Source organism: Mya arenaria, chromosome 12 (genome assembly GCF_026914265.1).
Source record: "Mya arenaria isolate MELC-2E11 chromosome 12, ASM2691426v1".
Classification (NCBI taxonomy): domain Eukaryota; kingdom Metazoa; phylum Mollusca; class Bivalvia; order Myida; family Myidae; genus Mya; species Mya arenaria.
In genome coordinates, this window is record NC_069133.1 from 45,849,579 (window position 1) to 45,867,860 (window position 18,282).

Here is an 18,282-nt window from a genome sequence, read left to right on the forward strand (position 1 = left end):
ACAATTGTACAAATCCTTTACTTAACTTTGTACTGAAAAAAGGGTTAATAGTTTTAATCATTGATTTTGATTCATCACTCAAACGTTGTGAACATCAAGTTAATAAAATATTAAATTGCATAAGCTCATTAACTTGTCTCCCATTATCTATATTTAAAACGTAGTCTGAAACGATCCTGAACACGAGGCATGTCAATGAACACAATGGTTATGGGATTTGTAGATTAGGAAATGTCTGATAAGGCTCAATATGACAAGGAAGACATTGAAGGTATATCATACGTAATTGGAAAAGCCAATGTTGCAACGAATAGCTTGGTTTCAAAAAACCTTTACACAGTTTATTACAGAAGTGAACTTTAACAATATATTTAAATGTTTTTAACGAACAGTGTGGATTAAAGAAGACATAATATTTAAACCTGTTTAGTTGATGGGGAAACATGACTATATATTTAGATTTAGATTTGACTTGAGTATTTTCGTGATATTGGGCTTGACGTGAATCAGTAGTTTTTCATATAAATATTGAAACGAACTGTGACGTAGCAGTGTTAATTGTATCCTTGTTAAATTTCCCAAACGTGCAAGAAGATTGAAGCTTATAGCAGAACACTTTGTGTTGGAGGAGTTCGCTCTAGCTGAAATGGGCTTGAACAACTAACATGGCAGAAAGCTCAAGACTACCCGTTGAAGCGTAAGTTAACTTTCTAGACAAAGATGCTGAATTTACCTTTTACCAGTTTGTAACTACGGAGAACAATAGGTTTTAAGTAAACCGATGAACCAAAAAAGAAACTAGGTCATACCCAGCTACTGACAAATACATTTGGGTGCATGGTCTTAAACAAGTGACGATAATATAGAGGGCAAAACAGCATTGACACATTTATTAAATAGTGACTTAATTAAAGATATTCAATACAAATATACGAGAGGTACCGTTTGAAGTCGTATACTAAATCTTTAATGGAATGGCATTTTTGAGAATTTATTTCTAGGAATTTTATCAATTTAAGAGTAAATTTATATAGAGTTAGCACGCAGTTGTTCATCTTTTAAAAGTCGTGGTCTTGTTTGTAAGAGTACCTAAAACAGATGATTCTATATGTGTTATAAGGTTGTGTACTAAATAAAACAAAACCACAGTAAATCAGGCAAGTTTCATTGATAATAAAATGCAATCTATAGGGAATACACCCATTAGCTAAACGGATTAAGGATGACAAGATTGGCAATGAACAGGTTGCGAAACAAAGGCATTCGATATGAAAAGTACTTTTTTACGTACTATTATTGCCTGCATTTTGTACTTGATATAAACAATTTATAAGAATTACTGGTCTGTCTGTTCATTTTTTTTCATTGTACCATCGGTAAAGTTATGTTCGACAGAGGGCTGTTTTGTATGCAAGCTTTATTTTAAGATAAATGTTCAAATACTTGCGTATGAAACTTCCGGGCCTACAGTTAGAATAGGTTTGACAATACTATTTAACCTCTACCACGTGCTTTCTTATCATGCTACTGTTATGATTATTAAACTCTGCAAAAGAACCATTTTGTGTTCTTGTATTTGCAATGAATAATTTGATGTTATCCCCAATGAAATAACGTCATTTTAAATTGAAATATATCATTTTAAAGCTAATTATCCATATCCCTTTTAAGGCAACTGATATTCTACTGCATACTGAACTAGGTACCCTTTAGGTAAGCCTTCCATCATTAGGAGGCAAAAAGATGTGTTAAGGCATTAAAGATATTAATTTTTAGTTTATTTTAAATTGATAATGATTAATCACTGTTTTGGATGGATTACATTATTGTAAATCACCATAATGACGCTACTACTTTGATATGATATCATATAAAGTTTTACTATGATTATATAGCAATTTTATAAATTTATCTCTTAAATATCATAACGCATATATATAAAATAAACTCTCGGTGATCACTTAACATTTCGGTACTTTAAAATGATTTTTTCCTGTAGAATATTTTGTATTCATGTTGTATTGCTTACCACAAATCCCAATATGTATACTATTAAAATACAAGCCGGTGCTTTTTCAATGGTAAATGTCGCCAAGGGAAGATTAAACGAGTCAGTATGCTACTCTTATATTGAAATGATAGCAGGAAAAAAAAATTGGGTTGGTTTCTGGAAAAGCCATTGGCCATAAGCCCTAAGCGATACTGATGTGTAGAAAACCTATAGCAATATGAAGAACGATGTTTAACTATGGAAACTCGCCGAATAGCACATGCCTAGTTTCACAGTGAGCAAACATCGGTAAACACACTTTGAATTTGAATCTTGTTTTTTTCTTCATTAGATCCTTAATGAAGAGTGCATATTGGCTGTGGTGTGGAGTTTTCAAACCCATGTTGTCCGCGTAACGTATTCAGGTTAAAGTGTTCATGCCGCTGATTTTAACTAGTGTCTGAATAAATATAATAACAAAATATATGATAAAATGACGGATGGATAGTGTGAAAGAATCTATGCTACAGCAGCAATGAATAGTATTCATGTTAAGACATGTGTGATGCTTATAAACCATTAATTTACATGCATGGTGTTTTGTGTTTGGAATTTTGTTCCGACTCATCTATAAGTGAAGCGACATACCAATTTTCTCGAACAAAAAATATCTACTGCCACGACAAACACGAATATAAAATACGCCTTGTGTACAATCATTTTATGTGTTTTTTTTACAATGTTATTTGTTAAAATTAGTTTGAACTTTACGTAACTAAAACGTTCTAAGACAGTGCTAAATTGACTTAAAATCGGGGTTGTCACGCAATTAGGCTTTTGTTTGAAACAAACACGTTCAGTACTTTTAAATGTGCTTCAATTGTGGACTTCAATATCAACAACAGTAAGATATAGTGCACAAGGATCTTAAACATGGCGGAATACTCCAGGCTTCCGCTAGAAGCGTAAGTACTCAATTCTACATTAACAAATCAACTATGGGGTGTTGATTTCATATCAAGGATTAATAAACAAAATTTAAATTGAAACAGATTATTACTACTTAAATTTAAAACAAGACAAAACAACAACAGGAACTTCACTTCCATATAGGAATTTTTGGTCAAACACTGAATCAAGTTATTGTAACTATAATGAAACTGGGAGACCAAATTACTGTATAAAAAAACACATGTAACTCTCGAACCTAGCCTGCTCTTCAAAAATACAAAGAAAACAGCAGGGACAAGCCCAAAAGACGAATATCAAAAAAAATAATCCTGTTTAGATGCACATGACAAGGGCCCTTAAGACAATGCAATAGATATACAATCGTAAAAACACCACAAACACAAAAAAAAACTTACAACACAAGCAAACCACACACTCCTCAAAATAACTTTACCAAGACATGCTATGAGTTGCTTTGTCTTGCTTAAGTTAATTGGATGTGTTTTGATACAGTATTTGATTTGTAAAGGTAAACATGTGCCAATTCGTCAGAGCTGTCTGAAAGCTACCAGTGTTGATAACTTAGTAATAGTTGATGATGAGCTCATACATATCAATTATCCAAATACAACTCAAACAGTTGTCTCAAACCTTTGCAATCTTGCACATCATAAATGTATTCATTGAACTGCTTGACCAGTAACGATTTTAAAATTATCAAATATGACTAAATTGTTAACTTTATCGAAAATCTTAACAATCGGCCCAATATTAGAATTTACATTATTATTTTCAAGAACTAAAATATGTGCTTTAAAGTCTTGAAATGTAGCTTCTTTGTTTTTAAATTGGGTGTTTACTGTTGTTGTATTTCCAAGTCTTTCGCAGTTGCCAACATAGTACGCTGACGGTTTAATATTTTAGTGAAATATTGCTTAAATCACAATTATAATTCATTTTGTTTTTTCTAATATTTTAAACACTTTAATGATAAGAGTTTAACCTTAAATGATAAACAAATAAAACAGCTCTTTTACTGGAATATTAAATTCCTGTTTTTCTCAAGTATACATGTATTGTTGTTTTGTATTTTGAATGATTTTAAATGTATTCCAGTTATGTAGGGCTTTTCCCGAAAATCATGTGTATTATTGTTTGATGTTTGTTCTTTGTTACCTGCATTGCAGGACTTTTCTTTAATTCGAGATAAAAATGGTTTAAGCGAAGTGGTTGTTGTGATCGAAGTGCACACCAAGGTCTGAAATATCAACCTCAAACTTTTTGAGAATATGATATACGTCTTAGGCGTCATAATAAGGCTCGTGTTTTGCAAATAGAACCAACTTATCTTTTGTGTGAGCTTCATTAACACGAAGAATCCACATTTTTTTATGATACATTGTATATTGTGCTCTTTGCAATTCTTTTTGACAATCAGCGTATGAACTAGTATCTGCATACAACAGGAGGCAAATGAAAACGCCCCACCTTCTGTTTTGGCCAGCGTGGTGATTTATATCTGCGATTAGAGAAATAAATTTATACTGACTGCATTAGCTCTCGTGAACGTTTCTTATCAGCTTTCTGCCTGATAACGTAAAATCGATACTTTTGTAAATGTGTATCATAAACATAAGCATTTGCATGTAAAAAAAACGTTTATTTTTATTTTCTTATGTTCAATTTTATCATTATATTAAAAAAATACATGTTTCAATTTGTTTTCCTCATACTTTCTTAAAAATAAAAACATAAAAGGTGTAAATATATGGTCTCAAGTTCTATAAGGTCTTGCCAAACCCCGCCTGTTTTTCGCAGAACAAATTATGGCATTCTTTATAGTTCCTGAGGCTTGTAGTAAGAACATTGTTAAAGGTTCACCAAAGTAACAAATTGTGATGATTTTTTTTATTATTAGTTATAAAAAAAGTTTATCTGCACCATTCGTATCTATTAATAAAATAATACGCTGACTCGTAAAGTCAAGAAAATTACCTGAATCCTACACACAGTTAAATACACGACAAATGAGAGATACAAATTCATCATTGTCTCCATATTTAAAAACTCATTCACAATACTATCAAAAGAAGATAGTATATTGATATTTGCAGACTCTTATTATTTTTTTAACGTCCCTGAAGCAAATTACGTTTACCGTAGCTGATAAATGTTTTAACCAACACCAACTTTTGAGTGAACTGCATTCCCCGTTAAGACCACTTACGAATTCTTCAATAGTCCTTAAATGGAGTTTTAAAAAAAACGGCCGAGCGTGGATACCATGTCAACGGATTTGATACTCTACAAACAATTATCTGTATGGTATTATTAATGGAAAAACAATGTTAAGACATGATCGGTTAACATTACTTAAATCCTCCGCCAATGGTGTTGCTTCCGGGCAATGTAAACCGGTGTTTGCGCCCACATCTGTTTTGAAGATAAGCTTTGGTAGCTTCGAATCGTGTTTGTAATTATTGCGGTTATTTTCTTTTCTTTTTTTCTACTCATTTAAACTAAAACAAAGATTTATTAATATGTGATGTATTTCTATGGGATCGACATGGTCGTAACTGATTTTTTTTTTCAAAACCAAGTGTTGGGGTTCCAATATAATAGTTAACGCGTACCATCGTGCATATAAGAAGTATTAAGATTATTTTCAACTACATCGTAGTTTCACAATTGTATTAAAATAAAAACACATATATGTATGCCAGCAGTCCATTTATTCATCAATCATTCATCCCACAATATCAGTACTGGTCCTTCGATGGTAGTAAAGTGCAGCGTTTGTCCCCTCACTTAGCGTGTAAAATCCGGCCCCTGACGGCTCCCAAGCCACCGCCTCTCCCTGCTGCTCAGGTGTGTATGATAATTCCGCCGGATATGACGTCATGTGACTGTAGTAGTTTCTGTCTGGTACGTGCCAGTAATACACGTGACCGTAGGCTTTCAGGAGAACCTGCAGCGACAAGTGTACTCGTAAATGATTATAAAGTTTAAAATATTTCATACACCATGGACATTAGCTAAAAATATGGCCGAACTACGTTTTATACTCTTTCACATTGATAAAGTGAAAACTATTAATGATACGTAGAAATACACATTCCACGCGCCATTGCTAGAACGAAAAAAACTCTCAATTTATCTAAATATCTGCTTAATGATAACATAAATCTTAACAGATCCATTGCCTTCAATTATTCTATTTAGTATACATGGTAGCTCGTAGAGACAGTTAAAAAAGTTCTGATTGGTTCAACCTCTGTGCCATCTGGTGAAATGTCTCCACCCACTGGGTTGTAAGATCGTGACGTCACAGAGAGGTAAACGCCCTCATTTACATACTCGCGCTGATTGGTTCCCCATGCGTGTGATGGAAGATGCACAAGCTTAGCATGGTGCCCGGCGCCGACCTTTGATACAAGGTATACTTCCCCCTTGTTGTCCACCATTACTGTTTCACAGTCGTGCTGATCCCAACTGTAACGAATAAAATACATTCTTACTTCTGATAAGATAACCACACGTGATACGATCCCCCTTTCCCACCTCATATCCGGTTGGCGATATATCCCCGCCCAAAGGATAATTCCGAATGCTGTCCAAATGAAGATGGGTGCCATAGTGGGACATATTAAGTCGTTTTCACGCGCTACAAAAACAAAACAAAACACGGCACCTCCAGGCCACCTTACATTCACGACTTGTAACATTCATTCAACATTTTTGCTTGATAATGTCTCTGCATGTTTCTGCTTTGTATGCGCATTTCATTTTGTTTATTTTGTTACGGATTTGAGCTGATGTATGAAACATATGGCAAAGACTGTATAGGATATTTTCATATTTTCTTTGGCAATGCTCATTTTGAGAATGTTTTTCCCATTGGAATATAAAAGCATGTTATGAAACAAATAAATTGTCTTGATCTAAAAGAATGTAAATACTCTGTAAACAAAGCTGATATTTTTGATTATGTTTAATTAAAGAAAAGGTAACCGAATTCCTATAAATTAAAGAATTGTGTGGTAAATTACTACGACCATGTCGCTCTTCGCTCGAAACGATCAGCCTAGTAAGATCTTTAACACATACGCCCACAAAAACTGTTTTATTTATATCAGCCCGGAATTCTTTTGATGGTGGCTTTAAGATGGCATACATGTGATGTTTTTATCTCGTTAAAACGACTTGTATATCTCGTTTAGACGTCTTAGTAACTCGTTGAAACGACTTTTTAACTCGTTTTAGCAAGTCGTTTTAACAAGATACGTTAGTCATTTTAACGAGTTACTACGTTGTTTTAACGAGTTAGAAAGTAGTTCTAACGAGAAACGGAACTCGTTTAAACGAGATAAAGAATAACACGTCTTTCATTGTCGGATGTTGAATACGGACGATTCTAAGCAGCGAGGCAGCCATTTGTGTATCTGCCAGAATGCATAATTTAGTTTCACTTTGAAAAATAATATACAACCTGAACTTAAGTACACTATCGACATGTGTGTGCATCTCCCCGCCATTGCCGTTGTTCAAATCCTGCGTCGGCTCGTGCACGCGGTAGATTGTATTTGAGTCTCCGCCGGCGTTTCCGCCCGTGTCGGCGATGTAGATACAATGTCCACTGCCGCCAGTGCAAGGCCCACACGCGATATCTTCCCAGTCATGCGCGGAGGCACCGTCCACGTAGATGGTCATCAGACGCTGGCCAGTTGTGGCACTGAATGAGAGATGGCGCCAGGAGCACTTAAACAGTGAAAATTACAGGGACAAACCAGTAATAAAAAATCTAAATATAGCCCCTGTTTAGGGACACACGACAAGGGATCAAACGGCACGGAACTAGAGCAAAAAGTTCCAACACCACTTACACATGCAGTGGCGTAGCTACATATAGGCATTGTAGGCCTGGGCCTGAAAAATGACAAAATTTAAATAACCCCAAAATGCATTTAAAACTAGTAGCTACTCAAACACTTTGAACAACATTTTTTTAACCCTGGCAAGTTTGGTGTCCATTCAAACTACATGTTTGTGTAGAGTGTATTACTAATCAGATTGAGTGTGTGTAATATGAAAAATTATAAAAGTCCCTAAACTTACTTACAAATCATCGGGCCTACAAGTTATCAAGACCCCAGCTGTGCCCCTGACATATACTTATACCACAAACAGGTCACACACTCATCACAATAGGTGTACCGATACATTATGGGCGCCGTCTTCGAACGGTCCGAGAAGCACGAGTACGCTAGAACACGAGTCGTATTTGTCGTCAGTGTTCACGCCATGCTATTTTTGGTTCGAAGTGTTATTTCTATTCGTTTAAAGATGACTAAACATATGTTGTTTTAATGGTGGAACCAAAGGTACGACTGTCGAACGTGAATCTACGACTTGGAAACCATATTTGAGTAGATAACTACACGGTAAAACATAATTCACCTTATGGCAAAGATCCTATTGGTATCCCCGGAGTCATTGTGGGTGTACAAAACGTTGTGGTGCTGGCGACTCGCGCACAAACCGGAAGCTTCTGTGATTGAGTGGCTAGTCACGTGACCCCGGACGACACCATGGTCAAATGTTGCACCTACAAACGATTCAAACAAACCGTGATTATACTTAATTGGGGAGTCTCCAAACTGGACAAAACACACAAGACTTACTTTTAGCAAGAGAAGAAATTATTTCTGTTTGTAAGATACTGAATTAAACACTACATAGAAAACATGTTAATACAAGGCTCCTTAATACTTACTTCTTTTCACGGGAGCACAGCTGACAGCAGCGACGAGAATTAGACAAACATCTAGAAAAAAGTAAACTTGCATAGTCGTTTCATTGAACACTTACCGCACGTAGTTCTGAAATATGTATGGTTCACGACTTTGATTTTAACCCCTTATCATTATTAGAGATGACCTAGAAAGAAATGATTATAATAAGACGTCTGCAGCAAAAGCTGCGAAACTTATCTGCCTATAAATGTCACGATACTCTCTAGAATATTCATAGTTGTTGGATTGGCAAGGAATCACATATGCGTTTTTTGTTTGCATTATTAATCCCTGGCTTAAGCATCTCGTGTTGTAGACATTGAACGGGCGCCCATTGACCTAACAACCTAAGTTATTAGAGTGGAGTTTGTCGGCGGACGGACCTTCGGCTGGGCGTCAACAATTTGTGTCTAGGCTGTTACTTGGTCATGCATTGGTGACCAGAGATGCCGACTCATGTCTGTTGACCAGAGGCCAAGGTCATTCTTAAGGGTCATTTGTAAAGAAAATCTCATATGTTGGCTTAAAAGCTGGTTATGCATTGGGTGATTTTGAAATAACTTTGCACAAATGTTCGCGTAAGATGTCGGCATGTCGGGTAAACGCTCCATGTCAGTCGGTCAAAGGGTAAGGTTACACGTAAGGGTCATTTAAAAACACAATCTCATATGTTGGCTTGAAAGCTGGTTATGCATTGTGGGAAATTGATATTACTTGGCACAAATGTTCGGATAAGATGTTGGCATGTCGGGTACAAGCTCCATGTCAGTAGGTCGAAGGTATAAGTCCCACTTAAGGGTCATCAGTATAAAAATCTCATGTTTTGGCTTGTACGCTGGTCATGCATTGGGGGATTTTGAAATATCTTGGAACACATTTTCGCATTAGATGTCGGCATGTCGGGTGTAAGCTCCATGTCAGTAGGTCAAAGGTTAAGGTCAACTTTAAGAGTCATTTTAAAGAATTCTTTTATTTTGGTTTGTAAGCTGGCCAAACAGTTTCGCCTAAGACGCCGGCGGGTCGGATGCCACCTTAATGCCAGCAGGTTAAAGGTCAAGCTCATTTTTGCAACGAGGTCAGTTTAAGCTTGACACGGATTCTAGATCACCAGAAACCCAGATCCGTTTTACATACGTACATAGTGTATGCACTTATGTGTGGATCAATAAGGATCGTGAAAAATTAACCTGTTCATATTACAAAGAATGCTAGTTCGCTGACTATATTTTAAAGAACGAGTTGAGTTTTTATATGATTTTTAGTTAATGTACATGTAATCGAAAAATGTTGGAGGGGATGGTTTGATGCGAACCTATGACGAAATGTCCCATGTGGATGCGCCCTAACTTCGGGTTCCTCTATTTTGTGTATAACGTAACACATATACACTTTTATATGCTGCAAATTGTCTATTATGTTTCTAAACTCTGACATGGACTAGTTTGTCAGGATGTTGCATAATTTCCAAGTTTTGGTCACCATGTTATAGTGTTTAATACAAAACAAACACATGTCAGAGTCTTATACCGATGTAAGACGGCAATTTATTAAGAAGTTAAGAACACAACAACAGTACCCGTTATTTAAAACTGGGTCAATAGCAAGCCCCACAAAGCATACCAGATTTTGATAATAATCTTGTTTCAAGTAGCAAAATTACTTATTCCTGATGTTAAATGACATATCATGGTTTCGTTTCATAGTTATATTTTAATCTCTTAAAAATGTCTCATAACTTTTAAAAATGAGATAATAACAGAAATTAAACTAAAACAAAACCATTTAGCTGAGCTTGATACTGTTATGCACCAGTTAATTGTTACCACGCCCCCATCCAGGTCCGGTTGTATACCGGGGATAGCTGGGAAAATGGGCCGTGTTTTAACCTTCCAGGTGGCCCTGCAGTGCCGGGTGAATGCAGTGGTTTTGTTTTCGCGCGAAATATGGCGGGAATGGGCCTTATTAGGGTCCCTGGGCTGCGGGGGCATTTTGCGGGGATTTTACCAGCAGTTCTTCTCCGCAGGGCGGGGATTTTACCCGGGCTTGGCTGGACCGAAAGTTAAAGTCAAGGCAAGCCAAGGACAGGGGGCGTGGTTACAAATGACCGGTGCATTACTAGGAACTTAAGCTTGTTCGAGAAACTGGGGCCATGGGAATGTACAAGGTGTATTATCCAACAAATGGCAGCGCGCTTGTACGGCGGTAGTAGTACAGTCTGGGTTGGTTGCCCTCGGATATGGTGTAATATCCGGTTCCGGTTGGGTCCCAAGCGACCGCCTCCCCCTGGGGCTCCACGATGTATGGGACTTGAGAAGGCGGCGTCTGCAGGGCGTGGTAGTAGTTGCCGTTGGGCACAGGCCAGTAGTACGTGTGATTGTAATCCTTAACCAACACCTAATTTTGTGCAAAGAAAATATATCAAATACATGGACAATTTTCGAACAGCTGCTTTTAGAATATATCGTTGCCAAATGGATAAAGTATAGCTGGATTTCGGCTATATAAACATTATTTTAAATGTTTTATTTTCTCTCTTTTTTGATAGCGTATATCAAATTTCAATTATTCAAGGTGCATTGAGGTTAAAATACGTTTGTGTAATTTGAAACTGATTAAACACATTATTTATTTATCCATGGTCACGTGATTTGCATCGAAGCATTGTAAGGGAAGTAACACTGCACGGAATTTGGGAAGATCTCAACAAAGGCACTGACAAGAAAGAAATAAAGCCATTTATTAGTATGATTGTAAACTTATGGATATTTCGAATTATTTAAGTGCTTTATTTTTTTACAATGCATACATATATTAATGCTTCACCTCGTGGCCATTCGGCGAGATGTCTCCGCCCACAAAAGTGAGCGCGAGCGGTATCATTACTCCATCATCAACCTGCACGCGGTGGTTGGCGTTCCACGCACTGTCTGGAAGGTGCACGAGCTTCGCATGATGCCCGGTCGCGTCAACCCTCGATAGTACATAAATCTCGCCATGTGGATTAACCATGAGGGTCTCGCAGTTATGCTGGTCCTAGCTTATTTCGGAATAAACATTTGTACTTTTGTTCAATTTATATTTAAAATGCATCAATGTATGCGTAAAAGATACGGAAACAATGTTTTACACGGTGTGTTACACGGGAAGCGGGAAATTTACACTCATTATCCGAAGCTAGCTTGACTTGAAATAAATCAAGATTTAAACGGTATTAGAGCCTCGATCACCATTAATGAATAATGCAAAACATAATCATCTTCATAAGAAGCCGACTTAGCTTTTATGACGTTATTTATCACATGATTAACACGTTTTTGGTGTGCACTATCCATGTAGATTGTGACCGAGGTCCTTTGTTTTATCAGCGTAACAATCTACCTGAATTTTAAAACCTCGTCAACTTGCACGTGCATATCCCCACCGTCCCCGTGCGTCAAGGTCACTGCTCGGCTTACGTATCTGAAAGATGGTATTTGCGTCTCCACCCGAATTCCCGCCCACGTCTCCGATGTAGATGCAATTGCCGCTGCCATCCGTGCATGTACCGCAGGCGATATCTTCCCAGTCAAGAGCGGTGGCTCCGTCTATGTAGATGGTCGTTAGGAGTGTTCCATTTTTAGCGCTATTGACGTATATCGAGAACAAAAATAAATCAACTAATTACAGTTTTTCTTGCTGAGATATTTTCTTTATTCAATTCATTTGCATTTTGATTTTAAGAAACTTCCTTACATCGCGTCGGTATGTATAAATGGATCAGATGTTTGCTACTGTTGGTAAATTGTGAAAAAAATGAGCGAAGCCGAATGAATACATCATCATACGTAAATCTTATAAACCCGTATTTTGTGAGATACCGGGATTGTTCTTGAACTTATATACCTGATAGCAAAGATTCTATGTGTATCCCCGGAGTCATTGTGCGTCTACAAGACGTCTGCGTGTTGGCGGCTGGCACACAGACCGGAAGCCTCCGTAAGCTTTGGGTCAGTCACGCGGGCTACTACATGACCGTCAGCAAATGTTGGTACTGTACGATTCGAACTTGTTTGCTTTCGAGGACTTCTTTAAACTTATATTTTACATTTTTAGTGCCACAATTATAACAAAATTCTAATTCCCTTTTACGATACCACCTCCTGTGTCATCAGCGCTTGAAAATTGCTTTTAATTTCAAATACTTTCATCAAAAAGTCCATTTGAATTTACACAATTTAGATCTTCGATGTAATAATATCATATAATGCCCTACCGCGTCTGACTGGCGAACAGTAAACAGTAGACCCTGTGCAGAGAAATATGATCAGTAGAATGAAAGCCATATTGAGCAATTTCGAATGCACATATGCACATGAATGTCTTATCTATCCACCATGTCGTTATCATCGAAATTATATTTAAAAAATGGTGTCGTTTAGTGTAAGTGATCTCGAAATGTGAATTCTACATCAGCACTTGTTGTGGCTTCCATCGCACCGATATCATACGGAGTTATGGGTTACTTCCCTTGGAAAATGTCCATAACCTTCTTTCATGGGTATCTCCTTTATCAAAAGTATGAAACAAAATGGCGGTGTTTGATAGATAGTTGATTTTTTTCCAAAAATCAAACATCGGTGGTAACAGTTACTAAACCAATTCATTTTAAAAGAAAACATATAAGTCGAACTATAAGTTATATTTTCCAATCTCTTCGAATACAAATGCGTCTGAATATCAGAATCAATACTGTTGAGAATTATTATATATTTGTCTAAATCTCCCTGGGAGCACTAGTTGTCAAGGGGCATCTGAACAGCTGGGACTTTGGCAACACTTTCACTTCAAAACTTGACATCTGAAGTTCAGATAAGTTCCAAAGGACACTAGGTCGCTGACTAATATTTTGTAGAACGAGTTAAGTTTTAATATGATTTTTATGAATTTATGAACATGATATCGCCAAAAGATTGAAGTTTTTTTGAGATTAGAACCTTTGACAAAATGTCCCTTGTGAATGCGTCTTCAATTCGACTGAAACATCATTTTAGTTTCATAATTAAAACAATCCTTTTATAATTCTCTTTTTACGATACCTTTACTAAGCCCAATCATTTTAATAGTTACCATAATTATTAAAAAAACAAGTGATGTTTACGAAATTATTCAAATACAAACTTGTCTGCATATTAGACCCAATACTGTTGAGTATTATCATATATTTGTCTTATACTCACTAAGAGCACTATTAGTCAAAGGGTATCTAAAAAGCTGGGACCATGGCCCCACTTTCACTTCAAAACTTGATCACCCCAAGTTCAGATAAGTTTTGGACACGTACATAGAGCATGTATAGAGTATGTACTTATATGTGGGTCAATAAAGATAAAGTATTTTTGAATAGTTTGCCTATTTGTATTCCAAAGGTCACTAGGTCGCTGACTATATTTTTAAAAGGAGTTGAGTTTTAATATGAGTTTTGTTATGTTACTGAACATGTTAATCCCAAAAGTTTGAGGTGAGATTCCAACCTTTGACAAAATGTGAATGCGCCCTCAATGCGACTGACATAAAAAACAGCTTCATTATTATAAGAACCCTGTTTCTAAGTCTATTTCTAAGAGAACTATCCGTCAACTTAAACGTCAACGGAAAGTGTCATCTGCGTTTGTAAAAATACTTTTTATTTCAAGCATATACCCACAAAAGGTAGTGAATTTGACAATAAGCAATTAGATTAACCATGTTTCTTTATTGTATAATGTCTAACCGCGTCTGACTGGCGAACAGAAAAAGTAAACCCTTTGTACAAAGATATGATCCATAAAATTCAGATTTCACATATGCATATGAATGTCTTATTTATCCAGCATGTCGTTATCATCGAAATTATACTTCAAATAATGGTGTGATTTGGTGTAAGTGATCTCGAAAGTGGAATCTATGGCACCACTAGTTGTGGCATCCATCACACGGATATTATACAGAGTCATTGGTAACTACCCTTTGAAAACCTTCATAACGTACAGTTATGGGTAACTCCTTTTTCAAAAGTATGAAACCAAATGTCAGTTTTTGAAGCACAGTTGAAACCTTTGAAAGCCATTTTCACAGTTACTAAGACCTATCATTTTAGAAGATACCAATTCAATCCAACTACAAGTGATATTTTCCAATCATTTCCAATTTGTTTTATTAACTAGTTTTCTAAATAGAATACAAATACATCTGAATTTCAGACCCAATGCTGTTGAATATTACTATAGTTAACTCTTAGACTCCATGGGAGCATAAGTAGCCAAGGGGTGTAAAAAAATGGGACTCTATGGCACCATTTTCACTTCAAAACTTGATCCGCCAAAGTTCAGATAGGCTTTGCACACATATATAGAGTATGTACTTTTATATGTGGGTCAATAAAGATAGAATATTAAGAAAACGGTTGCCTGTTTATATTCTAAAGGACACTAGGTCGCTGACCGAGTTGAGTTTTAATATGAATTTTGTTGATTTTATGTACATGTTAACGCCAAGAGTTTGAAGGGATGGTGGGATTCACACAATGTCCCCTGTAAATGCGCCCTCACTTAGGGTTCCTCTATTTTGTGTAGAACGTACAAATGGACCCCTTTATATACATGGATTGCAAATTGTTTATAATATTGGTAATCAAAACCAAAGAGGGCTGTGGTGAGGTGTTGAACCCCAAAATTCAAGCTTTGGCAACCTTGAACTGGCGTTGAAGACCAAACAAAATGCACCAAAAAAGATTGTATTGTGAACACAATATTATGCTTTATTTAAATCTGGGTCAATGTTCAAGAAATTCAGGCCAAGGTATTTTAAGGCTTATTAACCAACAACCGGCGCGCTTGTACGGCGGTAGTAGTATATCTTGGGGTGTTGGCCCTCGGAGATGGTGTAATATCCACTTCCGTCTTTGTCCCAGGCAACCGCCTCCCCCTGGGGCTCCACGTGGTAGGGGACTTGAGAAGGCTCCTGCGTCCTCAGGGTTTCGTAGTAGTTGCCGTTGTTAACGTGCCAGTAGTAGATGTGGCTGTGATCCTTAACCAACACCTACTTTTGTATAAAGAAAATATATCAAATATATCGACATTTCATCGCACAGTTGCTTTTAGAAGGTATCGAAGGTTTAAAGCTCTCAACAAAACGTCCTGACAACCGCACTGATGAGAAATTAATGAAGCTATGTATGAACATTACTGTAAACTGATGGATATTTCGAAATATTAAAGTACCTAATTTGAAAGAAATGCATACATATATCCAAAGTATAAAACCACAAATGCATCACCTCTTGTCCATTCGGCGAGATGTCCCCGCCAACAAAAGTGTGCGTGTGTGGAATCATTATTCCCTCATTAACCTGCACGCGGTGGTGGGCGGTCCATGCGCTGTCCGGCAAGTGCACGAGCTTCGGGTGTTTCCCGCCCGTACCAACCTTCGACAGTACGTAAACCTCGCCTTTTGGATCAACCATGAGGGTTTCGCAGTTATTCTGGTCCCAGCTTATTTCGAAATAGTGTTTTGGTTAAAAAGTTTCATCTCTTAAACCATTCCATTTCTACTTTCATTTAAATAAGGGTTACAGGTTAATAGTATGTAGTTGCAACAATATATAGTGACAATTGTGTTTTTGCTTTGACCATATACCTGAATTTTAGAGTTCCATCAGCGTGTACATGTATATTTCCGCCGTTCCTGTTGAGGGTGGCCGGCTCGTGTATCCGGAATATGGTGTTCGCGTCTCCACCCGCGTTTCCACCCAGATCACCAATGTAGACGCAATTGCCGCTGCCACCCGTGCATTTACCGCAGGCGATATCTTCCCAGTCCTGCGCGGTGGCTCCGTCTATGGTGATGGTATTTAGGAGCGCCCCAGTTTTAGCGCTATTGGTGTATATCGAGAACACAAATAACTCAATTTAGTACAGTTTTCTTTCTGATATATCTTACGTGGTTCTTTTCGTTATTCCATTCATTTGCATTTTGATTTTAAGACTTGTTGCGCGACGCAAACTTCCTTACATCGCGTCACGATGTACAAATGGATCAGGTGTTTGCTACTGTTGGCAAATTGTTAAACAGTTGAGCCAAGCCGAAAGAACAGTGTGATGGGAGATAGTGAGCTTGTTCTTCAACCAATATACCTGATAGCAAAGATTCTATGTGTATCTCCGGAGTCATTGTGCGTATACAGGACGTCCGCGTGCTGTCGACTGGCGCACACACCGGAAGCCTCCCTAATGCTGGAGGCGGTCACCGTGGCTTCTACATGACCTTGGGCGAATGTTGGTACTGCAGCTTTAAACATAGTTTTTCCGATTCAGACGTGTTTGCCTTCAAGAACTTATTTTGTATTAGTTTAATAATTATAAATGTTTCGAATTCCCTTTTTACGATGCTATCTCGTCGATTTAAAAGTCAACGGAACGTGTCATATGTGCTTGTGAAAATACGTTTGATTTCAAACATATGCTCACAGAATGTAGTGTATTTGACTATACACAACTTATATCTACCATGCATATTTATTGTAAATTGTCTTACCGCGTTTGTCTGGCGAACAGTAAACAGTTAACCCTGTGCACAGAAATATGACCAACAAAGTGAGAGCCATCTTGAGCAATTCAGAATGAACAGATGCTCACGAATGTCTTATCTGGCGACAATGTCGTATTATATACGGAAAAGAAAATTGGTCGCTAAGGCAAATATTAATTGATTGTTAGATTTTCATCACTTCTTTTCAAATGATGGGAGGGGTAACATTTTGTTTGGTGTTTTGTATATTTCTTAGATGACTTTTTCACCTTTGAATCTGTTCATGCTCATTCTTATTGTATACATTTGCTTCAGGACAAACCACGACCACCATCATAACAGAAATCCTGCTTTAACATGTGAATGTTTACATCAACACCAGCTGTAAGTTAAATAAGCCGTTCCCGAACAATACTGGACCGATACGCAAATACAGAATCCAGTTCAACATTCTTATTTGAATCAATATAATTTAAAGGGCGGCGGGAAAGAGAGGGATGAGAGGGGATGAAAATCTAGCAATGGATTTATAGTCGCCTTAGTGTAAGGCATCTCGAAATGGAAAATGTATGGCACGACTAGTTGTGGCATCTATGAAAAGGATATTATATATAGTCATGGATAACTTCCATTTGAAAACCTAGCTAACCTACATTCGTGGGTACTTTTTAAAAGTATGATACAAAATGATGGTTGATGATAAACATTTGAAACTCTGAAAACCATTGTTTTTAACTGTTACTATTAAAGCTGTACTCTCACAGATTTACCGTTTTTACAACTTTTTATTTTTTGTCTTGGAAAGAGGAGATTTTTGCGTGAATATCTGCAAACTAATGATTAATGATTACTGACAAAAGACCAGAGTGCAGATTTGCATATTTCCGTTAAAAAATAAATGTGTTATGGCTTACAAACAGTTTAAGAAAAATGCATAAAACATGAGTTCTGAACTTAAATATGAAATTATGCGATCTTATTTTTGTCAGCAGTCTTATATCACTG

General features: G+C 37.0%; 3 protein-coding genes across 8 annotated transcripts in view; 1 reads left to right on the forward strand and 2 right to left on the reverse strand.

Moving 5' to 3' along the window:
• LOC128211677 (endothelin-converting enzyme 1-like) overlaps nt 1-18,282 on the forward strand; it is a 74,139-nt gene that overhangs the window by 11,008 nt on the left and 44,849 nt on the right. Inside the window, exon 1 of one of the 6 annotated variants that reach the window (XM_052916683.1) lies at nt 341-697. The exons of 4 other annotated variants lie outside the window; for them this stretch is intronic. In XM_052916683.1, the coding sequence (XP_052772643.1) occupies nt 666-697 (32 nt within the window). In that variant the 5' untranslated portion in view covers nt 341-665. Of the gene's footprint in view, nt 1-340; nt 698-18,282 lie in introns of those variants that run through there. One more of the 6 variants, XM_052916691.1, reaches the window with a different exon arrangement.
• LOC128211678 (uncharacterized) lies at nt 5,655-8,824 on the reverse strand. Its single transcript, XM_052916693.1, has 5 exons — nt 8,715-8,824; nt 8,399-8,546; nt 7,431-7,673; nt 6,214-6,433; nt 5,655-5,909 (listed from the first exon to the last, which is right to left on the reverse strand). Exons 1-5 carry the CDS (start codon nt 8,785-8,787, stop codon nt 5,688-5,690), a joined length of 906 nt encoding a protein of 301 aa, XP_052772653.1. The 5' UTR covers nt 8,788-8,824; the 3' UTR covers nt 5,655-5,687.
• On the reverse strand, nt 15,489-17,368 carry LOC128211679 (uncharacterized). The gene is made up of 5 exons (XM_052916694.1): nt 17,284-17,368; nt 16,884-17,037; nt 16,387-16,623; nt 16,028-16,241; nt 15,489-15,789 (listed from the first exon to the last, which is right to left on the reverse strand). Exons 1-5 carry the CDS (start codon nt 17,351-17,353, stop codon nt 15,565-15,567), a joined length of 900 nt encoding a protein of 299 aa, XP_052772654.1. The 5' UTR covers nt 17,354-17,368; the 3' UTR covers nt 15,489-15,564.